The sequence below is a fragment of the Filicampus tigris genome, chromosome 7 (genome assembly GCF_054856515.1).
Source record: "Filicampus tigris isolate MCC_2025a chromosome 7, RoL_Ftig_1.0, whole genome shotgun sequence".
Taxonomy (NCBI): Eukaryota; Metazoa; Chordata; class Actinopteri; order Syngnathiformes; family Syngnathidae; genus Filicampus; species Filicampus tigris.
In genome coordinates, this window is record NC_141223.1 from 16,100,358 (window position 1) to 16,120,849 (window position 20,492).

Genomic DNA, 20,492 nt, shown 5'->3' on the forward strand with positions numbered 1-20,492 from the left:
ATTCCCACACTAGCACAACGTGACAGACGTGGGCCAACAACTTCTGACACTACCGCTTTAGCGTGTCGGTCACTGGACTTCTATCTGGCTGTCTTTCAAGGGGATCGGCTGTTACATGTTCCGCATCGATGACTACGAGGTGGTGGACGCAACCGTGCACGGCAACGCGGCACGCTTCATCAACCACTCGTGCGAGCCCAACTGCTACTCGCGAGTCATCACGGCGGACGGCCTGAAGCACATCGTCATCCTGGCCGCCCGCCGCATCCACCGCGGCGAGGAGCTCACGTACGACTACAAGTTCCCCGTGGAGGACGCCGGCAACAAGCTGCCCTGCAACTGCGGCGCCAAGAAGTGCCGCAAGTTCCTGAACTGACAAGTTTGTGCCAACTTTTGAACCCAAGTTGCTCTTGCTCGGACTGAATATGCAGAGGAGGAGGGGCCATAAATAGAAAGTGAAATATATCGTGCCTCCTTTCGCGTCATGTGGCTCGCCAAGCTTCATCTTTAGCTCACTGACCCTTCCGTTTGATTGAAATTTGGATAAACTCCTAAGACAAAAACTATTTTTGCATCGGCCCATCCTCGACCAGTTTAAAGATTTACAAGATGTTTCAAAGGGAAAAAAATATATCAAAGGTTCCGTTTTACACCAAAGTGCAATTTGTCAAAGGAACAAGAAATCCATTTGAATTAGTTCGTATTTTCTCCGGTGTGATCAGCTGTACTTCTGCACATTTGGCCTGTGTGAATGTGCCCTGATGCCTTCAGAGCCATGGTGACTTGACCTCGCTAAGTGTACAAACCTGCTGACATGAGAGCGAAACAAATGAGGAGGAAAAAAAAAAAAATCGTCACACCCGTGCACTTGATTTGACCATGGGAGAGTTGTGTTATTGATTGGCTGGAGCCTCTTAAGAGAAATGGAGAGCGAAAAAAAGGCAGCTTGAGATTCTGGTGGACTGACAGCCACGGGGCCCCAAGACTCTACTGACGTGCTTTAGTAGACTTATTTATCTCTCTGATTATTACTTATTTTTTTTAGTTTCTTATTTTGTTGATGCGATCCATGGAGAGCAGTGGATTTTTTAGGAAGTGCGCCGTCGTTCTTCTCTCGTCTCTTGTTTTTGATGATTCTGTTTGGACTCATTGTTCCAAATGACAGCAGCAAAGAGAACCAAACAAAAAATGGCGCCCTTGAATAGATATTTTCGCACCGCCTCTTGTGATAACCATTGTTATTATTATTATGGAAATGTTTTGAGTCTTTTAAAGTCTTGTCTGTTTTCTGTCTTTTTTTATTAGAAAAGGCAAATTTCACGATTTAAAAATGTAAATAATGTATATTTTTCTACAGCAACAAAAAAAAGACTGAAAAAGCACTCTCTAGTGAATAGCACTTAATGATGGTATTTATATTTTTTTAAAAAGTCATATTTATTTTAATGCCATTTTTTGTAGGAAATAGAGGTTTACAAACACTAAAGCGCTCTCTATGTTTTGTACCCCGCTGGCTTTGTAAAATTTTGTTTCTGTATTGTTTATTTTTTTATTTTTATAATTTTTGTAGGTCTGAATGTTTTATTTTGATTCCAAAGACTGACGCTGGTCTGCGGCTTGGGCCATTTGGCTTCAGTCCACCAGGAGCTCACCACCTGGGCCTTTTGGTCAAAGCTAATTTCTTTTTCTTGTCGTCGTCGTCGTCGTCTTTATAATTGGAGTTGGCAGTGTGGCTCATGTGAACTACTATTATTATGCACTTGGGAGAGTTTAGATGATTGATACTTATCTGATCTCCTCTCTCCAGCCTTATTGTCTCCTCACCACATTACAAACACACAGAGAAGAAAAGTAGGAACCAGACAGTCATATCAATAAGACACGACATACACATCAACAAAAATCGGAAAAAGGTTAACAAAATGTCTTTCTTTTTTATACATATACAGTATATAGGGAGGTGCCTTTATTTTGATGCTCTACACAGCCAGTGAGTCCTAAGGGTCATTAGAACTGCACTGAAAAGGAGGGAAAGAAAATTGTGTTATGTCAGAAATAAAGCATTGGGAGGCCGGGATCGAACCCACGACCTCTGAACTGTGAGGCGGACGTGCTAACCAGTTGTCCACCGTTCCACCCATCTTTTATCTAAGGCAATATAATACCTTACCCCTGTAATACTTGGATTTTTTTTTCCTCGTAATGCGATTCTAATCTCGGAAATATATGAATTTTATCTGAAATTACTTTTTTTCTGAAATATTCAACCTTATTCTCATAATATTAAGACTTCAATCTTCAATCCTTCCTTCTTACAAATACAGTCGACCCTAACATATTCGGCATCCGTAGATTGAAGTTTCCCTCCCCCATCAAACCCAGTTTTTCATAGAAAACATACATCGAATGTTTATCAGTGTTTTCTAAGCATTAGCTATTAGGCTAACAGTAACAATAAAAACTATTACAGTAATGTGCCTGTGAAAAATTGTCGTTTTTCTTGTTTTCCTAAAGCAACTTTAGATAAATTCTATCAGGGTAATGATACATTCTTTCCTTCTTTTCAGTGTGGCCGCTAATACTCCTGCATATAAAAGCACCACTGTATCAGTGCTCACCCATGTTAGGACTTAATAGAAATCAGCCTTTTTTTTTCCCTGCCGTTTATGCTGACATCATTACCGGTGACTCTCACAATGCCCCCCACTCCACACCTCCCCACTTGTTGGTGAAAACCCTCACACCCACATATTGCGCTTGATCCCATGTCATGGGGGCCCCTTAGCGGTGGGACCCGTGAGGCTCTTACCAAGTGCACTTGACTGTCAATGGGCACTAAAGTGAAGTGGGCCTAAACCCCTACCCTGACGGTAAGGGTGCCCCCTCCCGCTTGCCACCGGGGGGGCGGACTGGCTGGGTTGTGCTGCTACAATGAATGTAAACTCAATTCTTCCACGTTCCTCGATTTGCGAGCGTGGATGTTCTTTTCCGTTGCCATGCCGACAGACCCGGTGAACGCGGGGGCTGCCGGGAGTGCGGCTTTACACGCGAGCATTGGCGCAAACATGTCCGCCGATCTCAAGGGCTCCGTACAAATCCCAATCTTTGGGTGAAAGGCTCCTTGGACTTCATTTCCTCTTAGCGGCAGGTGTCACACCAGTGATGCCGCCCCCTCTCCGTCTGTAATTATAGTATAAATACATGACAATATTATACAGACACATGCATAGTCTCGTACGTTAGTATCTATACAATATACGGAATGGACAAACAAACTTAGTTACAGTAGCAAAAACAGCCGATTTATACTAGCAATGTTTCAATGTACTCTATAATGGTTTTGTGTTACAGTACTATCAAATGAAACTAACGTGCATCTTTTTTTTCGTATAATGGATATCCAGTACCAGTTTTTGCTGTGCCTGCGATCGCACCTCGGTCAAGAAAGGAGCGACGCAGTTTTGGTTTTTTTTTCCGTTCTTTCTTTTCCCGCAAAGGAGCAGTTTTATGTGATGTGTAAATGTATTCATGTGCTTGTGAATTTCTTGAGGTTATTTCTTTTCATTTCCCCGTTTTCCCCTCCTTTCCTCATTGTTAAAACAGGGAATTTTACTTGATGTGGTAATAATTTAAAAGTTTCATTTGTGGATTTTTTTTTTTTAATATCCCACCAAAATGGCGGTTTTCAAGTCCTCTGAAGCTTTGGTTGTACTTGTCATGTACTTTTTTTAATAGAGTCATAATGCTGAATGATTAATTTATTTATTTTGTGCAACATCCCTAAAGGAGTTGTTACTTGGAGTTTTTAGAGAGGTCGAACAAGTCAGTGTTTTTTTTGTGTGTGTGTGTGTGTGTATGTGATTGTTTCTGGTGTTGAACTCATCAGCCTTGTTGGATGGAATGTGGTGTCGCTGTGGGAGCGAATGAAAGGATGTGGGGGGGTGGGGTAAAAAAAAAAACATGAACGGGCTCTTTCTTTGAATGCCTTCAAAATGTGTTATTGTCTTATCGATAATCCTGTCATCATCACCATCATCATCATCGCAATTGTCATAATAAACGGAATTCATAGCAGTGTTCTCTCCCAGCAATGAAGGAAAACCACCACCGTGAAAATAAAAATAAACCACAAAACTATACTCGGTTGAATGTATAATGAGGAAACAAAGTTGTACATAATCTGTAAAAAGAAAAGTTTCTAATCATGTTTATTTTCTATGCACTTTTTTTATTTAAGTGATAGTTTAAATAATAAACATGTCTCCTTTATGTCTTTTTTTGCCTTGTCATTGTGTGGGACTGGGCGGACTAACAACATGACATCATCTTTTAACCCTTACATACTGGTTTATATTACACGTACGACTCTATCAAGCTGACTTGCTCTGACTTTTTGAAAATTGATGAATAAGAAGTTTGACCTATATCCTGTACAACTCAATTGAACAATTGAAAAAAAAAATTTGAGAGGGGAAGTAAAAAAATAATAATAAAAAATTGGATATTGTGCACCCTCTCACAAATGGAGATGTGGCTCTGTTGAGAATTAACCAATCACATTTAAATTCATATTAAATGGGAGTACCACTAAAATGCCACAATCTAAAGTGCCTCTGATTAAAGCAAGTTAAAGCTCCAATGTTCTATTAGTCTTTTTCTGTCATTTTGGTGGTCACATCTTATAGCACAAGCCACTCGGCAGTCAGCGAAGACAATCACCATCAATTGGAGAAAATATGGCACAACAATGGTATCGACAAAAACTGGACATTCCTCCAAAACTTGAAAGGATGAAAAGAAAACTAGCTATGGGTGTTATCAAGTGGCTGACAGAGACATTGAAGGAGTTGCATGTATATCTGGCAAGTACTGGCTGTTTGACAACAATCTCCCGTCTTCTTCATGTAGAACAGGGGCCTTAGTCAACATTAAGGGAATTATGAATAGTTCAAAATACTGAGCACAAAACCTTGAAAATTAAAAAAAAAAAAAAACAATTACAAAACTGAGCATACGTGTTTTTCACAGGACAGCGACGATGTACAGGTTGAACCAACGGGGTCGAAGGACTCACCCTTGAAGGACTCCAGCGCCCCACATTTCATGGCCATTTGATTAAGATATAAATGTTGCAATTCACCCAAAATTTCCAGGAAAGAAAACAATGGAAAAGTTTACGAGGACATCCACTTTATTTGGGGATAATAAGTAATGTTCTGACTCCTATTTAACATGAATTTGAATGTGATTGGTTAATTTGCCAGTCACATACTCATGACTGAGGATGTGCACACTTGTGCAATGTCAAAGGCACCCTCTGACGTCTTTATGATTCCCGTTTATTGTATTTTGTATGTATGCTTGTTCTTATGCTGTTTCACTCTTCCACGCAGAGTTTTTCCCACGACCCTTCAAAGACCCACTGGTGGCTGTTTCTGCAGGAACCTAGCCAACTGTGGTGGGGACACAGACAGTTCATAATAATATTACGATTTATGACATGTATAGTTTCACGATTCCTACCATTACCAACATTTTCCTTGATTCCACACATAATTGAAGTTGACATGGGTCAAATTTGATCCAAACAGGGTCAGCGTTGACAAACTTGAATGAGATGACATCACCTCACTATTACATACACGACTCACATTCTTCTTCTTCACAGGCTTCTTTTTCAGCTGTTTGAGCCAAATGCTATTGTAAATCCAATCTATTGTTGTGTATGCTAATGGTAAGTTTTCAATTAAACTGGCAAATCTTTTTAACACCTTAAATGAACATCTGTTACACATTGAATAGACAAAAAGTGCACCCTTATACAAACCCCGCCCCCACCTCCATCCATCTGTTCTGGCTTTGTTTATCCACACTCACCATGCGTTCATTAGCAGTCTTTGTCATGTTTGCTTCATTGACAGGAAAACTTGTCAGCAGGGGGAATCCGGAGGCCCAATGTGCTGAATCGGGTGCTGCAGATTAAAAACATGTCTTGACTCATGGCTCGTTCAGAGAAGAAAGCACACATCGGCCCACCCCTGTATGTCAGCTATGTCCCATAAACTACAAAGCAGAATCATGAGTCCACTCACAGCACATTGACTCCTTGTTGCTAACTCGGGTGCCGATGTCTTTCATTTTAGGCCAGACATCACTCAGAATTGTCACCTTGGGAAGAACTTGTTCTAGTATACAATTCATTTGAACTCCTAACCATGACCAAAAACCCTAATCCTAATTTCAAATCCTAAATTAAAGACCTAATTTGAAATCCCAATGCTAAATTGAAATTTGACCTAATCTGAAATTGAATCCCGGCCTGAGAATCTCATTTGAAACTATGCCCCTAGTTTTAAAACCAATAGCTACCACTTTGGAACCGTAATTGTGGCTTGAAATCCTACTATAATAATGACCTGAAAAATCAATTTGAAACCCAAACTGTAAAGCAGGGTTAGGGTTTCAAAGTAGGGTTTTTAAACTAGGGTTAAGGTTTTAAACTAGGATCCCAATTCAGAACAGTGGTTAGGATTTTGGATGATGGATGCCACCGTTAGAATGTGTGACACTGACTTCAGGCGTCAAAGTAGAGCTTTAATTTCAAATAAACAGGAACTGGACTTCATACCCTAGATCAGAGGTCGGCAACCTGTGGCTCCGGAGCCGCGTGCGGCTCTTTCATCCTTATGTTGCGGCTCTGCATGGCTTGGGAAAATAAATTAGAAGTGTCAGATTGAAGACCGTTTTATTTGTCTCAAAATCATGCATCATGTCTTCTAAGTCTAAGTTTTTGGCCACTTTCATATGTGGTCCTAGATCGGATACCTATCGGATTTTTTGCAATGCGACCGCAGTCTGAACCGTCGGGTCGCATACGTCCAACATTGACGTCAGGAACCCAAAATGCAAAATCAGTGATGACAGGGACTCTGCAGTTGTTTTGAGTAACGGTATTGACTTTATATTTAACTTTAATTTAATCCCACTTGAAACATGAAGCATAAAGTGGACATTTATGGTGATAGTAATTCAGCCACAGCTCGAGCATTTTACAGTCGTGTGTGAAGATTAAAGTGTCTTCCTACAACCCTGATTTGCAGACGTTGTGCGCAGAGGTTCAGTAACAGAAGTCCCCCATTAACCAGGTAAAATAAATATTCTGGCAGTTATTTTCATTGTTCGGTGCTCTTTTTTTGTCTGTATTTTTAAATTCAGGCATTTTTTTTTGCTGGATGGTTAATTTAAGTTCAGCTTTTCAATTAATTTGAAAGAGACCTTCAAAAAGTGTTTGCGGCTCCCAGTGTTTTTTTTTCTGTCGAAACCAGGTCAAAATTACTCTTTGAGTGTAAAAGGTTGCCGACCCCTGCCCCAGATTAACCCAAATTTAAAATGTCAAACCCTAACCCTAATTTAAAACCCAAGTTTAAAACCCTAACCCCAGTTTGAAACCTACATTTGACATTTTAATCCTTTCTTGAAACCCTCACCCCAATCCAATACCCAAATTTCAAACTAACCCTAATTTGAAGTTATAACCCTAACCCTAAATACTAAACCCAATTCCTAGCCCTTATAACTTCGATAACCCATACCCCAATTACACTCTCCCCTAAACCTACTCGAACCCAATCATGAAACCCGAACCCTGACCTGAAATTTAACTTGTAACCTAGCCTAATATTAAACCTGAAATTGACACCCTAAACCAAATCCCTAATTCGAAACCCTAAAAGCCTAACCGGAAACTGACCCTTAGCTCCTAAACCCCACTAACCCTCCACCCCAAATTCTCAACCTGAAAATCTAAACCCCAACCCCATTTTCACACTTTTCTTCTAACCCTAACCCTCTAAAACGAAGCCCTCTTCTGTAACTCAAAAACCTTAACCTTTCCTTTGTGTGACGCGACCACAGTGGTTAACACTCGCACAGCATGACGGACGCCGGTCACATGATCATTTGTGTGAGCTCAGCTGCAAGTTTTGCTCCAGACAATATTACATAATCTCATCCCCTCACATTCCTCCTTCTCTCTGTATTAGTCTGTCACACCAACATCAAATATGCTCTTCACTTTCCCTCCCTCCTCTCTCTCTCTCTCTCTCTCTCTCTCTTTCTCTCTCTCTCTCTCTCTCTCTCTCTCTCTCTCTCTCTCTCGCTCTCTCTCTCTCGCTCTCTCTTTCTCTCTCTCACTGCCCTCCACCCACACCAGACACAGCAAACACCCAAAGCAGAGTCTAATTGGATTTCATGAACATTTCCTCTCAGCTCGCAAAACATCAGCAGCTGGCTGACATCGGTAAGTCGACATTTGTTTTAACTGAGGCATGAATGCATTGGATTTTTGTGTAATTTCAAGGAAGTGGATAAGTCACAGAAATGAGGAGGAAGAAGAAGACATTATCACATTATTTTCTTGACGAAAAGTAGAACATACGCCAATATGGTAGGAACAGCCAAGTGGAATGTACAGCTGTTGTATATATATATATAAATTCAAGAATCACAAATGTTTGATTTTGTGAAAAAATACAATTGAATTCATGCCTATGTGATTTTTGCATTTTGTATTCTGTTGATTTTGCCATTGTTGCCTCTATTAAAGGCCAATAGTGTATATAAAATGAATTGTCATACTTGAGAACTCGGGAGTTGTTTCCATGAAAGTTACCCAGAGGTCGTGTAATATTTTGTTGTGTAATATTTTGAAATTCACAGGATATTGTAACATTAGTTCATTTTCTCATCTATGGTCATAGTTTAAAACTTCATCACTTGCTGGAGTCTAAAGTCTAAAGCAGAAGGATACTGTCCGCTTAAACAATTTTTATTACCTCTTGAAGACATTTAAGATGATTGAAAAGAAAACCAAAGTGACAGTGCTCAGGACTTGTTTTTGTGAAGCAGGCTATCTCCAACTTTAACCTGGAAATTGAAATTCGATGGGCAGATTCTGGAAATTAAATCCAGTTTAAGTACCACAAAAAGCAAAGCACTTTGAACCAGTAATCCATTCTTTGACCACATCTCAACTTCATTACTGGATCATGCACTTTACTTTAGGTAGTTAAAAAAATGCTGCCGCTTGCCTTTTAACTGGAACACGAAAGGGGGAGCACATGAGTCTTATGACCTCTCGAATCTCGCTGCCTGTGCACTTGAGAGTTCATTTTAAGATTTTGCTTTTTCTACTGCTGGTCCCAAACGATAGTATGAGTCTGACCTTGTTATGCACATTAGTCCACTGCCCATTCAAAAAAAAAAAAAAAAATCTCCCTTAAAACTCATTGTCATTTTTTGTCTTTCATCACAGCATGAGACTCTGACCTTTTGTTTTGGATTTCATTGTTTTTCTAATGGTTTTATTGTTTTTTTATTGGTTTATTTTTTATTATTTTTACATTTTGTTACATATCTTATTGTTTTATTTAAGGCTGAACAATTAATCAAATTCAAATTGACATTGCAATGTAGTGGAATGCCAGACAGTGTATATTTTATTTATTTATGTAGTGTCTATGTAAGTTCGGTGGTGAAAAAGTGCAGTCCACATGTTTACATATATTTTTTTTCATGAAACAAGAAAAGTTTAAAACTTTATGCATATTAAATCCGATGGTGTTTATTGCAACAGAGATTAATTTATTGCTTGTGTTTGCTAAAACAATACAATGGGAATCGCAACTGCAATGCTGAAGGGGTTCATCTTTTGTATTGTATCTTTGTACAGCACTTTGCTTCAATTGTGGTTGTTTTTAAAGTGCTCCATAAATAAAACTGAGTTTATTTAATTTATTGACTTTAATGTTGCATTTCATATGAATCATGAATTTGAAAAAAAAATATTGGTTAAATTAAACTAGTCATCTAGTATGTAGCTAGTAACTCGAAATATACAACATGACCAAATATTTTGGCAGTGTGCTCTTCCAGCTGCTTCCTCCTCCAAATTTTCCTCCTGAGGGCTTTCATAGGTGACAAGTCTTCAACATTCCTCCTCGTCTTCACAGCTTCTTTTTATGGTTAAGCTATAAAAGACAGCAATGCAGAACTCTGGCTGTGCTTCTTCCTGTCCACCTCATCGGCTCACTGCATGCTTCCCACACTGGCTGGTGTGTCTCATTAGCTGGAGCTAGTTGACAGGATCCCCCTCTTTTAAACCTGCCAGCGTCCCCAAAGAGTAACATTGCAAATAGGGCAGCAAATTGATCCAAAAGTTGAGATTCAGAAGAAACTTTTAACACTTGGAAGTGGCTTGTTTCTGAGTCAACTGTCTGGTATTCAGCTTTCATTACAAACATCTGCGAAGAAACCAGTGTTATGCCTTGATAATTTCAATCAGGAGGCTAGAGCAATGTAAAGCAATTTAAAAGGTATGTGCTTGCTTCCCCATCGGGGCTCATTTGGGCCAATTTCCTAGTCTGAGTTCGAGCCCCAGAATTGGTCCAAATTACTTGTTCAATTGCAGAGGAGGGTACTTGAGACTGGTCACAAGTTCACGCCTCTTCAGCAAGCTGCAGTAATATTAGTTGTTCTTCCTTACACGTCAGCACTGAAGCCATTCGTTAGCCTGTCTGTAGCATTTTACTAGCATTAAGCTAAATGTACTTGCTGGGTTCTCTTTGTTCATGTTTAGTTTGATAGTAAACTTCATTTGGGTGGGGCAATGTCATGAAGCTCTCACAATATACAAGAGCTAATCTTCCTGGGGTCCATACAAGTGAAAGGCAAAACAATACAAAATATGTAAGCATGAATAAGTATATACTATTAATTATAAAATAATAATAATAACAACAATAATAATAATAATAATAACAATAATAATAATAATAATAATAATAATAATGGGCGGCGCGGTGGACGACTGGTTAGCACGTCCGCCTCACAGTTCAGAGGTCGTGGGTTCGATCCCGGCTCTGGCCTCCCTGTGTGGAGTTTGCAGTTTGGGTTTTCTCCGGGTACTCCGGTTTCCTCCCACATTCCAAAAACATGCATAGCAGGTTAATTGAACACTCTAAATTGCCCCTAGGTGTGATTGTGAGTGTGAATGTTTGTTTGTCTAAGTGTGCCCTGCGATTGGCTGGCAACCGATTCAGGGTGTCCACCGCCTACTGCCCGAAGACAGCTGGGATAGGCTCCAGCACTCCCCGCGACCCAATTTAGCAGTCTAGCAGCAATCTCATTTTGTAATATTTGCAATTTCTGTAAATCAGTTCTTGTAGTAGATGACCACACTCTTGGACAATAATCAAGATGTGGTAGGACTAGTCCTTGGATTACTACTTTTAATATTTTTTGTGTCTTATACCTGGAGCATCTCCTTATTGCAGCGAGGCTCTTTCCCAATTTACTTATTAAGTTATTTATGTGTTTAGACCATTTTAGTTGATCATCCAAAGTAATACCAGGGATTTTGTTTAATTAAAATTTAGAGCCAACTTATTCCTGCTTACCCAGCCCGCCATTAACTGAATTTTTGATTTAGCATACCATATGTAGGTGCCGTACAATCATCAGCATACATAACTAGACTTGATTCATTTAATGCTAATGGAAAGTGATTTTCATCATATTATAATTAGTATTAGTATAATAATATTACCAATGGAGGTCCAGCCAGGACACATCTCATGTTGTGTTACAACTTTGTACTAGTATCAGTGCTGACACCCTTAACCATCTCTTTCTATCAACAAACATGCAGTCTACATACAGACTCGCCTTCAAGCACCATCTAGTTTTACTAACCACACCTTAACCCAACCAGCAATTGTTTTATATGTCCAGGTCAAATGTTGCTTTGAAAGTGATTCGTACTGTAATACAATGAGAATTGAAAACAGAAGACTGGCACAAGCTGCATTGATGTTTTAGGGCTAATATTAATCATAGCTCAGCTATTCAATGACACACTGTGCAAGCCCATCAATCATTTTGCTCGGAATGCTGTTTTAAGGGCGTGCATTACTCACAGTAAATCAGTGGCAGGCAAAGTACGTCCTTTAATAATCACTGAGCATTTACATTACAAGACTTCTGTAATAGTTGTTGTATTAATTTAGCACCCACTCCTAAAATCTGTTTTTTATTATTATATTTTAATTAATCTATCGATCAAAACACAATGTTTTCATGGATTTGCCGTAAAATAAAATTAAAATATTTGACATAATTAAGTGACATGTATACTAATGCATACTAATGTGCTGGCGTAGTGTGAGTAAAAATGGTACCAAAATAAATGTTTGAAAACAAAATAACAGCAACTGTATTGTACTTAAAAGTGAAACACATCAGAACTTTAAGAATTTCTGATCTAGTCGTAAATTGCTGGACAGACTGGTGCGGCTCCGTCTAAATGCTGGAATCTCCCGTCGTTCTCCTCTGTGTGCAGTGGCTCTGCAATGACAACGTTCAAGCTTCTGCCTTTACCGCTCTTCCTGCTTGTCCTCCAAGTGCGTCTTTCCACTCCATTAGAGGACAACAAGATCCCTCCCAGTCTGTGCACGGGCCACCCTGGCATCCCGGGCTCCCCGGGAGTTCACGGCAGCCCCGGTCAGCCCGGGAGAGACGGACGGGACGGAAGAGATTCTGCTCCGGCGGAGAAAGGAGAAAAAGGGGACATGGGAACTCCAGGTACCAAATTAGGGGTACAGTAAGAGTCAATTTCTCTCACTTAAAACTGTGTTTAAATTAGTGCTGGGCATAGATGATTTTTTTTATTCTAGATTAAACCCAGGGTTTAGTTTGGACACCCTGGCCCACACTAATGTACACCATATGAGGTACAGTTTGTATCAAGTGTAACTAAAGTATAAAGCAATACACTTGTTACCACACGTGTGTTGCGCGTTTGATAGCTCACATCTGTGTACCCCACAGGAGAGACGGGTGAGCAAGGCCTGACCGGAGACAGGGGTGACCCCGGAGAGCGAGGGCAGAAGGGTGAATCGGGACAGTGCGCCGTGGCCCCCAAATCCGCCTTCAGTGCTAAGGTGTCCGAAGGCCGCGACTTGCCCCTCCCCGCGGGCGACGTGGTGCTCTTCGACAAGATCCTGCTCAACCAGCAGGGCGACTACAACTCGGAGACCGGCCGCTTCACGTGCAAAGTCCCCGGCGTGTACTACTTTGCCGTCCATGCCACCGTGTACCGCACCAGTTTGCAGTTTGACCTCATGAAAAACGGACACACCGTCGCTTCCTATTTCCAGTTTTTTGGCAACTGGCCTAAACCGGTGTCGTTGTCGGGCGGGTCTTTGCTCCATCTGGTCCCCGGGGACCAGGTGTGGATCCAGATGGCTCTGGGGGAATACAATGGAATCTACTCCAGCACTAAGACAGACAGCACCTTCAGTGGCTTCCTGGTATACTCAGACTGGAAAAACTCTGCGGTGTTTGCATGAGCAGTCATACCTTGCGTAAAGAAAGTAACCACACGATGACCTATTTAAGGCTTTACTAGTAAGTAGTAAGAGATTTTTGGATGCAGACGAGATGTGAATACCTTGTATTTGTGTAATGAGAAAAGAAAAAAAAATCATTGTCTTTAGTCTACAGCAGAATCTCTTACTGTATACGGTTAAACACAATTTGACACCAGTTGCCTGTCAAAAAGGATGCACAGACACTAGTGGGGTGCATCTCTCCAATAAATGACAATTAGATACGTATGTCCATACATTAGGGGTGACACAATTCAAGAACGGTTGATTTTAAAGTGCAATATTCGATTCAGTGCGATTACGATGTGATTCGATATGGTACGGCTCAGTTCAAAAGGCGATGACGCAAAGAGTTTCTCCCATCCATTATTCGATCCGCTTATCCTCACAAGGGTCGCGTGCGTGCTGCAGCCTATCCCAGCTGTCTTGGGGGAGTATGTGGGGGACACCCTGAATTGGTTGCCAGCCAATCGCAGGGCACACAGAGACAAACGAACAACCGCGCTCACAATCACACCTAGGGGCAATTTAGAATGTCCAATCAATACCATGCATGTTTTTGGAATGTGGGAGGAAACCGGAGTACCCGGAGAAAACCCACGCAGGCACGGGTGGAACATGCAAACTCCACACTGGAAGGCCGGGGCTGGAATCAAACCCATGACCTCTGAACTGTGTGGCAGACATGCTAACCAGTCGACCACGGAGAGAAGTGGATTTTCATCCATCCCTCTATTCGTCCCTAACCGGGTCAAGTACCGGATGATGGGTTCTTTTAAAAAGCAAGACCACTGTTTTTTCTTCTTCCTGGGGGGCGGACTAACAGAAAATAACAAAAGCACTGGACAGTACAGCACAAATTACAGAGTACAGACTCTGAAATGAAGAAATCACATCGTACAGTATGAGGCAAGTTACTGTTTTAAGTGTTTTGGGTTGAGTTCTTTGCTATCAAAACATGTTCATATAACTTTGCTCATGTGAGTCACAAAAATGCTAGATCCTAACTGCATTTTTTACATTATGCAGGTCCACTCTTATTGGTCCAGAGAAAATGGAATATTTCAGTTCAACTGATACAACAGCTTTAAACAGTGAGACTGAAAACTGTACACATTTCCCAATGTAGAGTATGACACTTAAGCTACTAACATTTGCTAATATTGACAGGTCTCCTTTGTCCAAACCCAATTCAGCCATAAAACTTCTAAAAAGGTCCAAATTAAACATTTTATTCATATAAGTGTGTCTCACGTGAAATAGATGTAGCAGTATGTGGATGATGAAGCTCCGGTCCCAAGAGTAGACTTTCATGTGGCACTTGCATCACTCCAATATCCAAAGCTCCGCTGTGTGCATTTTATTCCCCAAACCGGACCAAAGAAAACACATTCCACTGGATCCACACGAGTCATCGCGGCCTAATGATTTCCCCAAACGTGGCAACATTGTGCGCCGGGTGATGTAAGTCACGATGATGTCTTCACTGAGTCTCCACCTTTGTGGGATTTTTTTTTGTTTTTTTTCAGGAGGCAGTATTGTTGACTTAATGGGCCAAACACTGACATGAGAAAACGCCATTAAAAGGCTATCCGAGCCTTCTGTGACACGAGGAATGTGATTTGAGGCGCCTGCACGCACTAAATATACCCGCAATCGTTTTTTTTCTATTTTTTAAGGGTGAAAGGAGAAAAGCAGGCAGTTAATCAAACTGAGCCTGGCACTGGGCACTTCCATTGGTTTGCATCTGCTAAAGTACTCTTTCGAACCAGAACCACCTTTGGAAAATCTATGACATGCCGTTCAGATTTGATGTTTTTTTTGTTTTTTATCAAAAGAAGCCACAGGGGTGATAAAGTGTTTCAAGGTGGTTATTTGTTTGAATAGGTACTTGTTCAAGTAGGTATTTGTAGGTTGTTTTGTCAAACAGCCCCTGCCTGGGTGATGTCGTAAGGGTGCAAGAGGGTTTCAAATAGGTCTTTCTTCCAATAAGTATATGTTCAAATGGTATTTGTCAAACGGCTTCAGACAGGGGTGCAAGAGTGTTCGGAAAAGTCAATTCAATCAAATAGTGATTTTTTTAAAAATAATTTTGGCTTTTGTTACATTTTGCAAAATGCTGTGGTCAGAATGAGCTGACAGAATCAATCAAAAAAAATGTAGGAAAAAAAATCATAATTATTCACTTTTATTTTGAAATTTTGGAAGGAAAAAAAACATTGCTTCAATAAAAATAATTAAGTATAAATATGCCTACAGATATTAAAATAAAATAATAAAAACATTCTACTGGCAACAGTGATCTAGTAAAATACTGTAATCAGTACAAAAAATCAGGTTTATCAGGCAGACATTTATAAATGTCCACACAAAACAAGGAAATGAAGACACTCTTTGTATTTTACGCTTGCAAGGAGAAAAACTGTACAATACAATTCTTACAGGCGTTCTAAAAAAGTCCCTCCGTCTCCCTTCTTTTTATTCTCACATCCCTACATACATGGGCGGCCCAACTCGGGGTGAGCAAAAGGGCAGTTGGAACGTCTTGTACTTGTCTATGTGTCAGCATTTAGGTGGAAAATTACTCGATACGTCTGTGGTAAGACATGAGTAGAGGAATCAACAACGTGGCAGGAAATTTCAGCAATCATCTTCATCTTAGCAGTCGTTAGCATGGCTTCACCTGACCTCTTCGCAGTTAGTTTGTGAAAGCATCATGAGCAGCAAATGAATGATTACCAACTGATAAATGCAACAATAATTATTCCCACAACAATAAATGGACATAAACCTACAGGACTATCCTGATTGTGGAAAATGATGGTAGCTTTCTAGATCACTTCTGCCAGTAAAATATAAGTTTTACAGTGTACTATTGCAGACATGGTTGGCAGTAACAAAGATCTCTTTGGAGTCACATGATTTGTCATCATACAATCAATGAAAAACTTTCTTATTAAACTAGAATAAGAAACAAAAACCTGTTGAGACCAAGCTCTTTTTCAACGGTGGTCAAGAAAAGAAAACACGGCATGATTCAAAAAAAAAAACCTGACTTTAGACATTTTCATGGCAGCTTCAAAACTATTCTTTTCTCTCACGCTTCCGATTGAGCTGTTGGAAAGCGGTTGAAAAGCTTCCACTTGCACGCTGCGTGGTTTCAGCCATTTGTCTTGATTTCTGTACAACATGCTTTGCTCTTTCCATGCGTACAAAATGTGCCATACAAGTGAAGGCGACTTACAAAGTGAGCGTTGTAGGACTGAGTGGGTGCTTGTCCAAGCGGAGTTTAGCGCCATGACATCATCACTGCTGCAGCTTCATCTGCGGGAGCACCACATGACCCCAAACTTGCAGCTGCGTGATGCGTTGCAGGGTTGCGCTCTTGGTATGCATAATCCACCTCGTGGACGTTGTTGATGTGCATGTGGAAGGCGTCCACGCCACACTTGAGGACAATCTGAGTGACAACAGCGCATCATGAACGACAAGGCAGCTCTCTGCTATTCAACCAGTAAATAGACACGTCCCGGAGCAATCTTCAACTGTTGGATTTTTAAATGTTGGAGTCAAGTATTTTTACTCTAGATGCAAGCGCAGTGCGAATGTTCAAGTCACTGTTTTATTGATGACAGATGATAAAATGGAGGGGACCCCACTTCTAGATGAAGTCACACAGCAAACAACTGTGCATGATAGAAGACGTCGAAAAGAGGAACGGCAGTGTTTACAGCTTGAAGTGAATCATTCTGGGACTTGACGATTGAGCATTCCCGCTTGCGAGAGTGACGTCACGTATGCGCCATGTCATGTCGTGCGTTGTTAATCTGTATCATGGCATTATTGTAATTCAGCTATTCATGGTAATTTTGTCCATGTTTATAGTGTTTTAAACGAAGTGGATGGGCCCCCAGGAACAGGAAAAGTTGGGCCCCAAAGTCAAAAAGCTTAAGACCGACTGTTCAAGAGCACATGAAGGGAAAAAAATGAGGGACAATGGAAGAAAGAGAGGTCAAGTTGTTGCTGGTTTTGGTTGTTCCAATTTTGGGGCGGGGGCTGTCACATACCACTCTGCCACCTGCTTCACTTGTTCTGTGATGGTGCTGTTCACCTGAAGACCTTCCTTCAGCTTGGCTATGAATCTAGTATCCTGCCCACACACACACACACACACACACACAGGACGTTTCAACACACTTTTTGTTGAATGTGTTACAGGGTGACCGCTATGTGGCGTGTAACGTGTTCTGAGAGTGGCGTGAGAAAATCCGGAAGAGAACGGTTGGCGTGAGCGAGAGTGAGAAGGAGAGGAGATCAGAAAATGAATAGACCCCCGATTGCTAAGCAACTTGAGGCCTCGTTGTCATTGTCCAACCACGCTGACTGCAGTCAGTTCGCCCCTTACCACGGTCTGGAGCTGATACTACTGACTCACGCCTGATAACGGAAGGTAACAAATGTAATGGCAAGACCAAAAACAGCAACACTGGCACAAATACTCAGCAAAGCTAGCATATCTTGTGAGCTCATATGCTGGACTATTTTATGTGCGGCCATATGTATAATGTGGCTCTTTGCAGAAACAATGTAAAAATGTTGGCTCTAATTTTAATAAATGAATCATTTAACGTGATAATAGTCATTCTTATTGAAACTCTTTAACTTAAAGTATGTTCCCTGTAAAAGAAAGCGGGTCGTTGAATTTACAGAATACCTGCACGTCATGGCGCATGGTCAGGACGGTACCATTTAGGCCTCAATCTGAGTCAGCCTGGACTAAAATGCTCGGTTATAAAACTTGACTAAAACTTGAGTCAACAGAAAAGGGAGGAGGTTGACTAAATGTGATGAAAAAAAACTAACAAGCATGATTTTAACTGCTATTAAACTGAGACTAAACTTAAAATGGCTGATAAAATTAAAACTGGTCACTGTGGACAACAGTAGCTAAGGAGATGTGCAGCCCACTTTTGTCTTCACAGCTGTAGACCATCTCCACGTATTTGAAGTCGGCAGAGCAGGTCTTCTCCTTGAAAAGACTCATTTGACACCAGTGACGGTTGTCACACTTTTTCCTGCAAGTCTCAACACACCCGATATGGCTGAGTTGACATGTTTTCCGCAATTATGCCCCTTGTTGAACATTTTTGTGAACGCGCTCATTCTGGCGTCTGAACTCTTTGTGAACGGTGATTCATTTTCACAATCGTCAAATTTCCAGCGGCCGTTCTGAGTGAGTAAGCAAAGACAGGGTGTACCAGAGTGATCTTTGTCCAGCAGGAGGCAGTCTATCGTCAGTAATCAGATCCGTTTGAAAAGCAGCATCACACTCAATGTATGAATGAAATACTACTTGCAGACATGACGCGTCACAATATTGTCACCTTCAGAGACAGACATTGTACTGTAAAATAAACAGTCAGAAATGGACTGCTAAAATGACTTCTATAAAACAAAGCCACTTGTATTTGTGACACCTTCTTCCATTGACGAGTTTCTTCTAGTGTAAGCACAGCGGCACTCTTCATGGCATCTCTGGGTTCAGAGGTCAAGCACTACAGGGCTCCTAATAATCGCAACCTGTCTGTGACCTACTGGCTCTCATCCAGTTCCCTGCTTTAGGAAATCTCATCTGTTTATCGGCCCATTCGTCATTCACTGCATCGGATCACCACTTTCCTTGGCATTACTGATGGCTGATGCTAAAATGGAGGTCAAAATTAAGGCCGTTGTAACCTGTCTATCCATTAATACAACCTTACTTTCCGTTCATCCATTCCTTTCTGCCTACTTTCTGTCCATTAATCCCTTCCTGCCAACCTGTCCATCCACCCCTACCTCCATCTATCCCTAGATATCTGCCTTTTCGGGCTTCCATCCATACCTACCAGTCTAAGTGGGCCATCCATCCCTTGTCACCTGACAATCTGTTTCTCCAACCATTCAAGCCTACCCATCCATCCGTCCGTCAGTTCATACCCACCTAGCCACCAACCTCATCACCATCGTATCCGTTCAAGCCTCCACAAAGAAGATGTTATGAAGACTGAGATTCGACAAAAGTTTTCCATTTTGGACATTTTCCCACACTGTGCTGGTCGAGGATCATTGAGGTCAGTCAGAAGAGATTGAATCCCGGGTGCATGACGCTGTCCTTGCTGCACATCCCCCCCTTTGACATGAAACTTCCTCTGTTCTGTTAGCAGCATCCTCATTTACAAGCGACATGTAAACACAGTGGAGGCTACACACAGTCCAGCAGACAAAAAACAACCCATCTCGTTATTTGTGGATCACAAACTCTGTTTACTTGCTGTTTTAGTTCAAAAGCAGCCACTCAGCACTGAGCTCTGATGTGGTGTTACTTTGTCCGGTTGTGAGACAAACTGAACAGATTTTCATCGCAAATGACATTATAAACGCAAAAATGTTGCAGGCTGACATCAGCGAGTGGATTCTTTCATATGCACAGATGTCTGTCTCCATTTTTAGAACCTGGGAAAGGGGCCAGTTGTAAACTATAAGGCTCTGGAGAATTGCCACATGGTTGTGGAAGTGGTCCCATCTGAACCAGCCAATCCCCCACCCCACGTTCACATTAAAACATGAACACATATGTTTACATTCGGACAAATTTAAACGCTGTGTCGACCAAAACCAACCGGTTGTTCAAAACTTACCAGATACCATGGGAATATTACTCACTGAATTGTTGATTCGTGTATCACGTGTCCCACTATTGTACTTAGGGCGCCATGAGGACAGGGGCCATCATATTTTGAAAATAGTGAATGGCATCTGGGGCCCTAATTCATAGACAATCAGTAAAATGCAAATGTGATGAGTAGTAGATCGCAGGTGCAAGGTTCGGCACTGTGGTGGGAATAAAAAGCAACACGCGGTCAGAGTAGCTGCCATTACTGTTGGCCTGAAGTCAGTCAGCCTCATATGAGCCTGTTTGTCATTATGAAGTAGACTATTTAGATTTATAAATCGAAAAAATTGTCAAATTGCTCACGTGACCTCAACACAAAAATGACAAAACGG

The 20,492-nt window shown here is 41.2% G+C and overlaps 2 protein-coding genes across 4 annotated transcripts in view; both read left to right on the forward strand.

Moving 5' to 3' along the window:
- The window catches only part of kmt2a (lysine (K)-specific methyltransferase 2A), a 64,274-nt gene extending 60,005 nt beyond the window's left edge, over positions 1–4,269 (forward strand). For all 3 annotated transcript variants that reach the window (XM_086035259.1, XM_086035261.1, XM_086035260.1), the window contains exon 34: positions 101–4,269. In XM_086035259.1, the coding sequence (XP_085891385.1) occupies positions 101–376 (276 nt within the window). In that variant the 3' untranslated portion in view covers positions 377–4,269. The remainder of the gene's footprint in view (positions 1–100) is intronic.
- A 3,934-nt stretch (positions 4,270–8,203) lies between these two features.
- On the forward strand, positions 8,204–15,778 carry c1qtnf5 (C1q and TNF related 5). Its single transcript, XM_086035668.1, has 3 exons — positions 8,204–8,299; positions 12,398–12,639; positions 12,886–15,778. The coding sequence occupies exons 2-3, from the start codon at positions 12,408–12,410 to the stop codon at positions 13,404–13,406; spliced, it is 753 nt and encodes a 250-aa protein (XP_085891794.1). The 5' UTR covers positions 8,204–8,299; positions 12,398–12,407; the 3' UTR covers positions 13,407–15,778.
- The last annotated feature ends 4,714 nt before the right edge of the window (positions 15,779–20,492 follow it).